This window comes from Bidens hawaiensis, unplaced genomic scaffold, assembly GCF_021521415.1.
Source record: "Bidens hawaiensis isolate Kalapana, Puna unplaced genomic scaffold, B.hawaiensis_p1.1 tig00037740_1, whole genome shotgun sequence".
Taxonomy (NCBI): domain Eukaryota; kingdom Viridiplantae; phylum Streptophyta; class Magnoliopsida; order Asterales; family Asteraceae; genus Bidens; species Bidens hawaiensis.
Window position 1 is genome coordinate 91391 of NW_027496609.1, and position 12116 is coordinate 103506.

Consider the following 12116-nt stretch of genomic DNA (forward strand, 5'->3'; position numbering starts at 1 on the left):
CTAAACCATAAAAATCATAACGATAAACAATCCCAAAGTCCAATCAAAACATCAAAATAGGTTCATCATAAGCCTAGATAGTTCATGAAATTTAGCCTAGCATCTTAGGTTTAAACAAAACAAGCAAATAAGAATTCATGGCGGTAAATAAACGAAAACGAAAGAAACAAAAGATAAAACCCATGTTCTTTGTCTTCAACTAATACGCGTAACACCAGTTGATTTTTCGACTCCAAAGCTGCCAAAATCTGATCTCGGACGCCTCGGAACTCACCAAATTCGTCTGGAACTTCCGGTTATGTTTAAGGGTGAGTTTAGAGGTCTTTAAATAGGAAACAGGTGTCCAAAAATACGTAAGTCGGCCAACAAACAGAAGATTCTGGAACATGCTCACCGCCGCGCCGCGCGACAGCCACCTTCCCCTTGGCCGTGCGGCGCTCCGGCCTAGGGGGGTTGGCCCGTTCTGGTCTGGTCCGGTTCACTCCTGATTCGGTCCGGTTCGTTTCCTGATGCGTCAGTTCTTTGGTTCGGCTTGTTTTTGCTCCTTTTTCGCCCGCTTTTCACCGGAATTCAAACCCAAAACCTAAAATATAAATATATATTAGTAGTATACAAATCTTACGAGAAACCGAACATAAACTAATAAAATATTAAATAAAATGTATACAGGAATTAAGTATATTAAACGTTATATCAAATCCCACACTTAATCTTTTTTCGTCCCTGAAAAGTCTCATTGCAACGGGATCAGAATCGGAGAAATACAGTTTTAAAAACATATAGGTTATCTTAAAATTTATAGAACAACGCAAAAACTACGATCACCGATATTGTTGTCCACTTAAACCCATGTTTTTGTCTTTACCAGGACAAGTAAGATCCAACTATTATTATTATTATTATTATTATTATTATTATTATTATTATTTTGTATACAATCTAGTGGAACCCACAGTCAAGGCTCGCTTTATTTTAAATTTTACCGGATCAAACCACCCCAACTTGACTTAAACCTCATAGATAGCAGATTAAAACATTGTTGCACATTTTTCATGAACAGCTAAGACGATCAAGGATATTGTTTATCCACCTAAATTTAAACATCAAAGTATGCCAAGCAGCCATTAGATACGATTAAGGTTCAATTATTCAACTAACTAGCTAGTGTTCCCCACTACATGACATACCCCCGTTATCAAGCAATACCCCAAACCCATTACCACACATGATTTTACAAGTTTCCATCTGTCGATTTGCATACGTCATGTCTCTAGTTGATCCTGTTCTTAATGGTATGGGACGCAAGTAAGAGGACCATGTATGACTAATAACGGGATGATCACTGGATCATCAAGATTTTACTTCACTATAATTAATGTAAGTGAGTGTAATGATTGCAGTAAACTGCGGGTTTATGCTTAAAAGCTTTTAGTTGTTTAAATATCCGAAGATACCCAGATGAACAACCGTAAAAAGACCCGTGTTTTCCGAACCCGGGGCATCCCATCAATACAGGATTTAAGGTTATAAAACCATAGACCTATGCAGTGTTAACCACTAAAGCTAGAAGTGCAAGACTTAAGCTTATATCACAGGCTACACGGTATACTTTAACGTTTAAACCTACCCAAGCATCGTAAGATAGCGTATTCAGATTTCTATAAAATTCATAATTTTCTACAATCGAACTAAAAATGAGGCTTGAGTATGGCAGACCTTTCATCTCGTATTTTATACAGACTTAACATGTTTCCCACTAAAAATCATATTATATTGTTTTAAACCAACTATCAAACTGCCCTTTCATTCTCAAGGCTGAGCCTACCGACACATCCCAAGTTAAGTGCGTGTTCTTTAATTATATCTAATTATTAATAGTTTGAAAAACCGATTCCCGATAAGTATCCTCATCTCCCATTTATACGCAAAAAGAAACAAAATCAAATGACATACTTCAAAAACCTTTTTTTTAATAAATAAAGATGATAAAAAAAGTTAAAGACACGTGTTCCTATCCCCTCACTTAAAATTTGCATTGTCCTCAATGCAGGGACCAAAACACGACTCAAGAATTAAAAAACTAAACAAAAACCTAAAAATACAAAAATAAATAAAAACAAAACAAGACTAAAAAATAAAACTAAAAAGAAAAAAGCTGAGTAAAAAGGAAAAGACTTAGCTGGTAGTATGCGCATGAAGTATGACGCTAAAGTCCTCTTCCATAAATGTCCTCCATCTCCGAACGTGCTCAATCAACCAGTATCTTCTGTTTCTCATACACGAACGGAAACGGAAACAATACCAACAATATCTAAAAATTCATCTTATCAACCTCGATAGATATTAATCATTCAAAGTATGGAACCAAACCAACCAACCAATAAATATGAATAAAAACAGCAAATAAATAATCAAAAAAAAGTATACGGCTCCTGCTGCTCCATCCCCACACTTGAATGTTACATTATACTTCAAGGGGATCTCCACACTTCTTCCTTCAAAACTTAAAAACCAAATGAAAACTACAAAAAACTACATTAGTGACTAAAAATAAAATAGAAATAAAAAAAGGAACGAATATATAAACTCTACACTCGAGTTCTCACTCAAGAATCACGTGTGATAAATCAGTGCGATGGATCGAGAGGAGTTTCCTCCATCTCGATAGATTCCTCCGTTCCTCCAATATAGTGTTTTAAGAGATGACCATTCACCTACTAAGAAGTTCCATTATCTGGATTTTCCAACTCCACCACTCCATACGAGAAAACTTCCTTCACCAAGTACGGTCCCGTCCACTTCGATCTCAACTTCCCTGCAAACAACTTCAAACGAGAATTAAATAACAATACCTTGTCGCATTTCTTAAACTCTTTGTCGCCTTTCAAACGCCGATCGTGTAGAACTTTCGTCTTTTCTTTGATGTTCAACGATCGAGAATACGCCGCATCCCGAAGCTCCTCCAACTCATGAATCTGAAAGTATCTTTTCCTCGCAGCCTCGGTAAGATCGATATTAACCGTCTTCAACGCCCAATAAGCACGATGCTCCAACTCAACCAGAAGATAACAAGACTTATCATAAACAAGCATAAACGGTGTAGTACCCAACGGAGTCTTGTATGCAGTTCGGAATGCCCACAACGCATCATCTAACTTCTCCGACCAATCCTTCCGACCAGCCCCAACTGTCTTCTCCAAAATCCTCTTCACCCCTCAATTCGCATTCTCAACTTGACCATTCGTTTGAGGATGATAGGCGGTAGAAGTACGATGCGTAACCCCATAAAGAGCTAACGCCGTCTCCATAACGGTATTAGAAAAATGGGTTCCCGGATCACTAATAATAGCTCTCGGAGTACCGAAACGGGTAAATAACTTCTTAAGAAACCTCACAACAACTCGTGCATCATTCGTGGCCAACGCTTGGGCTTCCACCCACTTCGACACATAATCAATCGCCACCAAAATATACTTTTTACCATTCGACGTGGGAAACGGTCCCATGAAGTTGATGCTCCAAACATCAAAGATTTCAAGAATTTGTATGGGGTTTTGAGGCATCTCATTCTTGGAAGAAATATTACCTGTTCTTTGGCATGCATCACAAAGCTTCACGAACTCTTCAGCATCTTTAACAACTGTTGGCCAATAGAACCCACTATCAAACACCTTCTGCGCTGTAGCATACGCACCATGATTACATCCAGTCAATCCTTCATGAACATGCTTGAGAATATCCCAGCCTTCCTCTTTCGTCACACATCTCCTCAAAATCCGATCACCGCCGATCTTAAACAGGAACGGGCCATCCCACACATACCAATTAACATACCGGAAAAACTTCCTCTTTTGTTGCGTAGTCGTACCCTCCAAAATAAAACCATTAGCCAAATAATTAGCATAATCAGTGAACCATGGCATACCTTCCTTCTCAGCCGCAACAAAATCGAATGTGTCACCAATCTCCTCCTCATGCAACTCTTCTCTCCTCGGATCTTCTAAGCGGGATAGATGATTGGCCGCTACGTTCTCCGCACCCCTTTTATCTTTAATCTCAATGTCAAATTCGGAAAGTAGAAGAATCCACCGTATAAGACGAGGCTTTGCGTCTTTCTTGTGGAACAGGAAACGCAAAGCTGCATGGTCGGTAAACACGGTGGTCTTGGAAAGTACGAGATACGAGCGGAACTTAGAAAATGTGAACACAACAGCTAAAAGCTCCTTCTTGGTGATGGTGTAGTTCTCTTGGGCATCATTCAACGTCTTGCTAGCATAATAGATGGGGTGAAAGTGTTTATCTCGCCTTTTCCCCAAAACCGCTCCAACCGCATAATCACTGGCATCACACATGAGCTCAAACGGTAAACTCCAATCGGGAGAACAAAGAATGGGAGCACTTACGAGCTTCTCTTTCAAATACGTGAACGCCTTCAAACACTCATCATCAAACATAAACTGTACATCTTTCTCGAGGAGTCGGGTCATCGGGCGGGTAATTTTTTAAAAGTCTTTGATAATCGCCGATTAAACCCCGCATGGCCAAAGAAACTCCTAATCGCCTTCACATTCGTCGGTGGAGGAAGTCTACTTATAGTATCAATCTTTGCACGATCCACCACAATACCATCTCTCGAGATCTTATGACCCAACAAGATCCCTTCCGTGACCATAAAATGGCATTTCTCCCAATTCAACATCAGCTTCGTTTCAATATACCTCTTCAACATCTTCTCAAGATTAGCCAAACACTTATCAAAAGAATCACCGTAAACCGAAAAATCGTCCATAAACACCTCCATGGACGTCTCTATCATATCCTGAAGATGGCCACCATACAACGCTGAAAGGTATCCGCAACGTTACATAGTCCAAACGGCATGCGACGGTATGCAAACGTGCCATACAGACATGTAAAAGTCGTCTTCTCTTGGTCTTCCGGTGCAATGAGACTTTGAAAATAACCTGAAAAACCATCAAGAAAACAATAAAACTGCTGACCTACCAAATGCTCCAACATCTGATCAATAAACGGCAACAGGAAGTGGTCCTTCCGGGTGGCATCATTCAATCGCCGTAATCAATACACACACGCCAACCGGTAACTGTACGTGAAGGGATAAGCTCATTCTTCTCATTCATCACCACAGTCATACCCCCCTTCTTTGGAACGACTTGGGTCGGGCTCACCCATGGAGAATCAGAAATCGGGTAGATCATCCTGGCATCCATCAACTTCAATACCTCCTTCTTCACCACCTCTTGCATATTCGGATTAAGACGCCTTTGTGGTTGCACCACCGGTTTGTACTCATCCTCCATTAAAATCCGGTGCATGCAATAAGCGGGACTAATACCTTGAATATCGGACAATCTCCATGCAATCTCCCCTTTATGTAGCTTCAACACGTCAATCAGCTTCTTCTTTTGTTCTTCCGTCAGCTTGGATGACACAATAAAGGGCAAGTTTGAGCCTTCATCAAGATAAGCATACTCCAAGTGTGACGGGAGTACTTTCAACTCCAACGGAGCGGGTTTCTCCACAGAACCTTCCTCACTCTCGCAACTAACCTCAATCACCTCTATCGTCTCGGGCAAACCCGAAATCTCAGCCAATTCATCACAAACCGAATCGTTCTCACATGACTCATCTTCACCCAAATCATCACAAGCAACCAGCCCATTACTTCCCACGAGATTCGTACCACAAATATAGTCGAAGTACCTATCAATACCTTCAATAAACGAGTTAATAAAGTAAACCTAGTGGCATGGACCACTGAAATCATCTTGATCACTCGGATACTTCATCGACCTTGCGACATCATAAGTAGCATTCTCATCACCAACCCCAAGCGTGATCTTCCCATCATACACATCGATAAGTGCCTTTGCAGTACGTAAGAACGGACAACCAAGAATAATGGGGACCTTCTCGTCGGCCTCCATATCGAGCACCATAAAATCAACCGGGAATACAAACTTATCCACCTTCACTAACAAATTCTCGATAATACCTCGTGGATACTTAACTGAACGATCGACTAACAATAGAGACAGCGAGTCGGTGTAAGCTCCCCTAACTCCAACTTCTCATACAAAGAATACGGCATCAAATTTATACTTGCACCCAAATCCGCCAATGTATGGCTCATCTCATCACTACCAAACAAACACGGAATCGTAAACACACCCGGATCCGACAACTTCTCGGGTATGCGGTTCAACACTACTACCGAACAACCTCCCATAAGGGGAATCGATGACACATCCCCCAAGCTATCTTTCCTCTTCAACATGTCTTTCAAGAATTTCGCGTACTTCGGCATGTGTTGGAGGGCTTCAATGAACGGGAGGTTAATCTTCAACTGTCGGAACATATCAAGAAAATGCCCATACTCCCGCGTGTATTTCTGGTGTTTTGCGCGAGCGGGATACGAGATACGAGAGTGATCAATCAAAGGTGATGGCCGGACTTCAACCGGCTTCTTCACTACTGGCGGTGTAACTGGTGCGGTGTTCTACACTTTACCCGGCACTTCCATCTCGATCTCTTCATCCATCACCTCCTCATCTTCCACTTCAATCTCATTCCTTCGCACCTCAGGACCCAAAACCCTGCCACTACGAGTAGTAATTGCTTTTATTTAAGCGGCCGGATTCTGTTGAGTAGAACCTGAAAACTGTCCCGGGGGTCTTTCATTCAATTGTCGGGCACTATCACCCATGGTTTGTTGCATGTCGAGCATAGCTGATTGTTGATTCTTGAAAAGCAGATCAAGCTCGGCAAGGGTCTTTTGAGTGGCTTGATCTCTAGTAACGATTTGCTGCATCATCTCGTCCAACTTCTTACTTAGATCCGGCACATTATTTGAACTTTGACCATTGGAGCCTTCATTGTTGTAATGTCCCTGATTTCGGTTATAGGGAGCTTGGAAACCAGGTTGCCCACCAGCCGGACGACAATTCGAGTTACCTTGCCCTTGATTCTGGTTCTGATTCTTGTAGTTGTTCCAGTTCTGATTGTTGTTGTTGTAAGCATTAGGGAACCTGTTCTAACCAGCCACAAAATCGACATCTTGATTGTTCATCAACGGACACTCCAGCGTACCATGACAACCTCTACACATCTCACACTTATCCACCTTAGCCTCTAACTCTTTTATCTCTCGGGTAAGATTCTCCAAAGCAGCAGCCATACCAGTATCCAGATTAACCTGGTGCACACCTCGAGCAGATGAGGGTGTACTGGTGACGGGATTGGAATTCCCACCTCGTGGCTTATTCGTGTATTCAGGTTGCGCGAAGCTTTCAAACATCTCGTTACACCCAGTCAAGTTCTTCTTGTCCATCAAATTACCCCCCGCAGCTGTGTCAAACCTCGCCTGAGCCTCATAAGTAAACCTATTGTAAAACTTCTCAACAAGGGCCCAAGGTGTGAGACCATGTTGCGAACAACGGGATAGCAGATTCTGAAAGCGCTCCCAAGCATGGTAGTATGGCTCATCCGGCTCCATGTGAAAGGAGTGGATCTGATCACGGAGGCGAGAAGCCTTAGCAGGTGGAAAGTACTTCTTAATGAATTCATTGCAAAGCGCCTCCCAAGTAGTGAATGCTCCAGCTGGTTGTGAGTCGAGCCAAGTGGCGGCACGACCCGAAAGTGTAAACGGAAACAAGTGAAGGAAGATCGCATCCGCATTAGCACCTTGCAAATTGAACGTTTTGAACACACGAGTCAGACGGTTGATGTGTGCCGGTGCATCTTCATCTTCACGTCCATGAAACTGTTTTTTTTTTTAACAGTTTGGCTTACTGGCAATGCACACCCCCTAACACCTAAAGGACCCGGGTTCGAATCTCCCAGAGAGAGGGACCTTTCAACCTAAAATGGTATTTTTTTTGCCTCCGCAGAGACTCGAACCTAGGCCACCACCCGGGCGGGACCCTCGCAAGCGAGTTATCCCCCCCACCTCCGACCAGCTGGGCTGGACCTCATCGGCGGCTATGAAACTATTGGTGTTGGGTGATGTTGTTCATAACGTAGGATGAAATCTGCCATGAGTTAGGGTTATCAATTTCAGGGGCAACAATGGGTGAGTGATCTCCATGGAACCCTTCAAAAGCTTGCTGGTACACGGTGCGGTTATTCTCGGCCATTGGAACGGGTCTAGGACTTGGGGGTGGTGAATTTGCGGGTGAATTAGCGGCGGATGACTTTGGTGAAGTATCTATGGTGATCGGTTGCTTTTCTGACAAACTTGCCTCGGACTTCAATGGAGTAGGTCCAAAACAATTCAACGGTGGTCCTTGCGAACGAAGATGTGGCATATACCTACAAAATGCAAAAGACCGAGTAAGTGGTTTCTAATAAAATGAAAATAATAAAAACAAACTAATAATTAAAAACAAACTAGACTTAATTAGACTCCCACGACTCAAACAAAACGTAAAGCAAAACAAGTAGCATGTATGTAGCAAGTAGGTACAGTCAAAGCTAATAACGCAATTACTAAGAATTCCCGGCAACGGCGCCAAAAACTTGATGCGCTAAAAGTAGTTTAATAATTATTAACTAAATTAACTAAAAAGAAACACTAAGTAATACTCTAGACTCCCTAAAACTCGACTAAACTACTAACTGGCAAGTGAACCGATCGACTCTAGTAAAGCTAAGTAAGTCCGGATATCGAACCCACCAGACTCTTTAAATAACGATTATTAGCTAATTAGACTCGACTACAAAACACGACTTATTAATTATATTTGTTTGGGGGGGGTTTATTTAAAATACTAATTTAATACTATAATTAAAAACTAATTAAGAAAACAAGTAATTTAAACAAAAACAAAGTTTGTTATGAAAATAAGATGATGATGATGATGAGAAAACTACCTAGGCTAGAATCCCCTAAATTTCAGTAATGAATTAACCCGGGAAAATGTTTAGTTATGAAACTGGGATCGCAAAATAAACACTTATAAGAAAACCCGAACAGGACCCCTGACCCTTTTCAAGAGACACCTATGGATTTCTAGCAAGTTTTAACGCACACCAGTTATTAAAAATTAAATTCCCTTACGGTCACCCAATTATTTATAATTTAGTTCCTTTATAATGAAATCCTACCTTACAGCGCAGAAATTAAAGGCAATTTATTATATTGAATTGATTTGATAAACAATAATAAATTATCAACCCTAGATGGACTCCTTACGAAGAACTAAATCTAGCTAGATAAAATAGTAAAGACTTATCAATAACCTAGCACTTTACAGATTTATGTTAGCAGCACGTTTAGGTTTATTTGACAATATTATTCCTATGACCTTATCATGACATCAATCATAAAATAATTAAAAACACGAAGTAATTGACCTAATAACAATCCTATCATATGACAAACAATAATCAAGGAAAACTATGGAATAAAACTCATCAAACAATCCTAAGCATTCATACGCATAAATTAATTATAGATAAATCTTTTACTAAACCATAAAAACCATAACAATAAACAATACCAAAGTCCAATCAAAACATCAAAATAGGTTCATCATATGCCTAGATAGTTCATGCAATTTAGCCTAACATCTTAGGTTTAAACAAAACAAGCAAATAAGAATTCATGGCGGTAAATAAATGAAAACAAAAGAAACAAAAGATAAAACCCGTGTTCTTTGTCTTCAACTAATACGCGCAACACCAGCTGATTCTTCGACTCCAAAGCTGCCAAAATCAGATCTCGGACGCTTCGGAACTCACCAAATTCGTCTGGAACTTCCGGTTATGTTTAAGGGTGAGTTTAGGAGTCTTTAAATAGGTAACAAGTGTCCAAAAATACGTAAGTTGGCCAAGAAACAGAAGATTCTGGAACATGCTCACCGTCGCGCAGCGTGACGGCCACCTTCCCCTGGCCGCGCGGCACTCTGGCCTATGGGGCTAGCCCGTTCTGGTCTGGTCCGGTTCACTCCTGATTCGGTCCGGTTCGTTTTCGGATGCGTCGGTTCTCCGGTTCGGCTTGTTTTTGCTCCTTTTTCGCCCTCTCTTCACCGGAATTCAAACCGGAAACCTAAAATATTAAAATATATATGTAGTGTACAAATATTACGAGAAACCGAACATAAACTAATAAAATATTAAATAAAATGTACACGGGAATTAAGTATATTAAACGTTATATCAATAACTCAGCGATCAAAACCCCTAAACCTAATTGCATTGATTTTGCGTAATCCCGCGTTCGCACCCTGTTCTTGCCGCCGCAACGATATTGGTGGTTCTATGTCTTTTCATCATCAATCAACGTAATGGAAACATGCAGTAGGTTCGTATGTCATTAATAAACAATAACCCTAACATTAATTCAATGAACAATTAACAGATTGAACGATTGCATAATTAGGGTTCTTAGTTCAAACTTGGTTTTAATTAGTAAGATATAAATAATAATATTATTATTATTCAATTACCAACTGACACACCAGCGCGAGTGGCTGGTGTATGTGTTAAAGCTTTGAGCCGGCCACTGGCGCGGGTTCGATTACCGACCAGCCGATATTTTTGTTGTTTAATTGTTTTAAATGATTTATAAAATATTATAATTAATATTAAAAACCAAATACACATTTTTTATTTCAAACGACATCATAAAGTTAAACGTTTCGTGTCAATTAGTCTCGTTACAATTTTTCGTGTATATATGTTGTTGGACTCGTTATGCCCAAGACACATATTATAATTGATGTGGCTAGTATGTCATGATCCAAGTCGGGTCATACCCAATAAAAAGCTAGAAAAACACCAATTATATTTGTTTATATATGATATGATCATAAGTAAATAAATATTGACACTTATGTTATTTGGAAAGGGTTTCTAAATACAATGTACTTGTATAATAAATAAATCATATGGATGATTTATATTTTATGAGAGAACATTACATAGTGTTATTTAATTTGGTTAAATAACAATGTATAACACTTATCAATTTGCATGTTGCTTCAAATATGTTATGTTTTATAAAATTGAAATACATAACATATGAAGATAAATAAATAATAAAATAATATATTTGAGGTGGGTGAGAGGGTGGCCACCCCCCCCCCTCTCTCCTTTCTGTCTTCAATTTTATATTATTATTATTTTGATAGTGGAGACATGCAAGGATTGTGAGTGGTGGTTTTGTGAGGTGATTTTGAATATCAACAAAGTCCTTCTCTTTCTCTCATAACTTCACAAGTAACAAAAACACAACACAAGATATAGAGGAAAAATCCTCTACTCTCTCTTCCTCTCTTCCTCTCTTTGGACGGCCAAGAGCAAAAGAACCAAGGAGTGTTGTCAAGTGTTACCAAATCCTAGCTACAAGTGGTGTTTGTTGGAAAGCTTGGGGTATGCTAGCTTAAGGAGCTTCATATTCAAGTTCTTGCCTTCCATATCATCATCTCCTTCCTCTTCCTTGGATTTGAAAGGTAGCTTTAACATGCATGGACTTATATTGACATGCATGTGTTTGATAGTATGTATTTCGTATTTGGATCCGGGCTTGGGTTTTGCATATGTGAAATAGGTTTTATACATATGAAATTAACAAGATTTAAAACTGATTTTTGCGGAGTTTTTCATAAAATTTGGATTTTATGACTTTGATAATCTTGTTAAAACCCAACAATGGCATCAAGAGCCGCTTATACGGATGCATGCTTCATTAGACCCAAAAATTTTCGGGTTTATGGTGGGGTTTTACCATATAGCAGAAAATTTTGGGGGTTTTGGTTACCCCATGGTTTTTCAAGGTTATTGTGACATTTGAGCCAAAACAAGGTACACCTCAGTACGTATTTACCGATTAAGCAAATAAACGCCTTTTGCATAACAAACGAACGATTAACCAAACGGGTCGGGTTATGACCCAGATATCTCGAGGGGCCATCTATAAGTGATATATGATATATACAAGCTAAAACATTATAAATATGGCCTTAGTTTGATAGCAAACAAGTTAAACGAACATGTGCTCGTTTAACTACTAGCTATATATTTAAACGCAAAAGATAGTTACAAACCAAGCATTGTATCATCCGTTAAACTGAAAAAGACTTACCAAACACTTA

At 39.8% G+C, this 12116-nt stretch overlaps 1 protein-coding gene across 1 annotated transcript; it reads right to left on the reverse strand.

Moving 5' to 3' along the window:
- Positions 1 to 2717: 2717 nt before the first annotated feature.
- Positions 2718 to 4789, reverse strand: LOC143589705 (uncharacterized). The gene is made up of 3 exons (XM_077070394.1): positions 4552 to 4789; positions 3587 to 4246; positions 2718 to 3187 (listed from the first exon to the last, which is right to left on the reverse strand). Exons 1-3 carry the CDS (start codon positions 4787 to 4789, stop codon positions 2718 to 2720), a joined length of 1368 nt encoding a protein of 455 aa, XP_076926509.1.
- Positions 4790 to 12116: the final 7327 nt, after the last annotated feature.

Coding starts and splice junctions, on each gene's coding strand:
- LOC143589705 (XM_077070394.1), bottom strand. CDS start 4,789: ATGGACGATTTTTCGGTTTACGGTGATTCTTTTGATAAGTGTTTGGCT. Junction 4,247..4,551: donor GAATGTGAAGGCGATTAGGA/GTTTCTTTGGCC, acceptor ATGATGCCCAAG/AGAACTACACCATCACCAAG. Junction 3,188..3,586: donor TGATGCATGCCAAAGAACAG/GTAATATTTCTT, acceptor TGGAGAAGACAG/TTGGGGCTGGTCGGAAGGAT.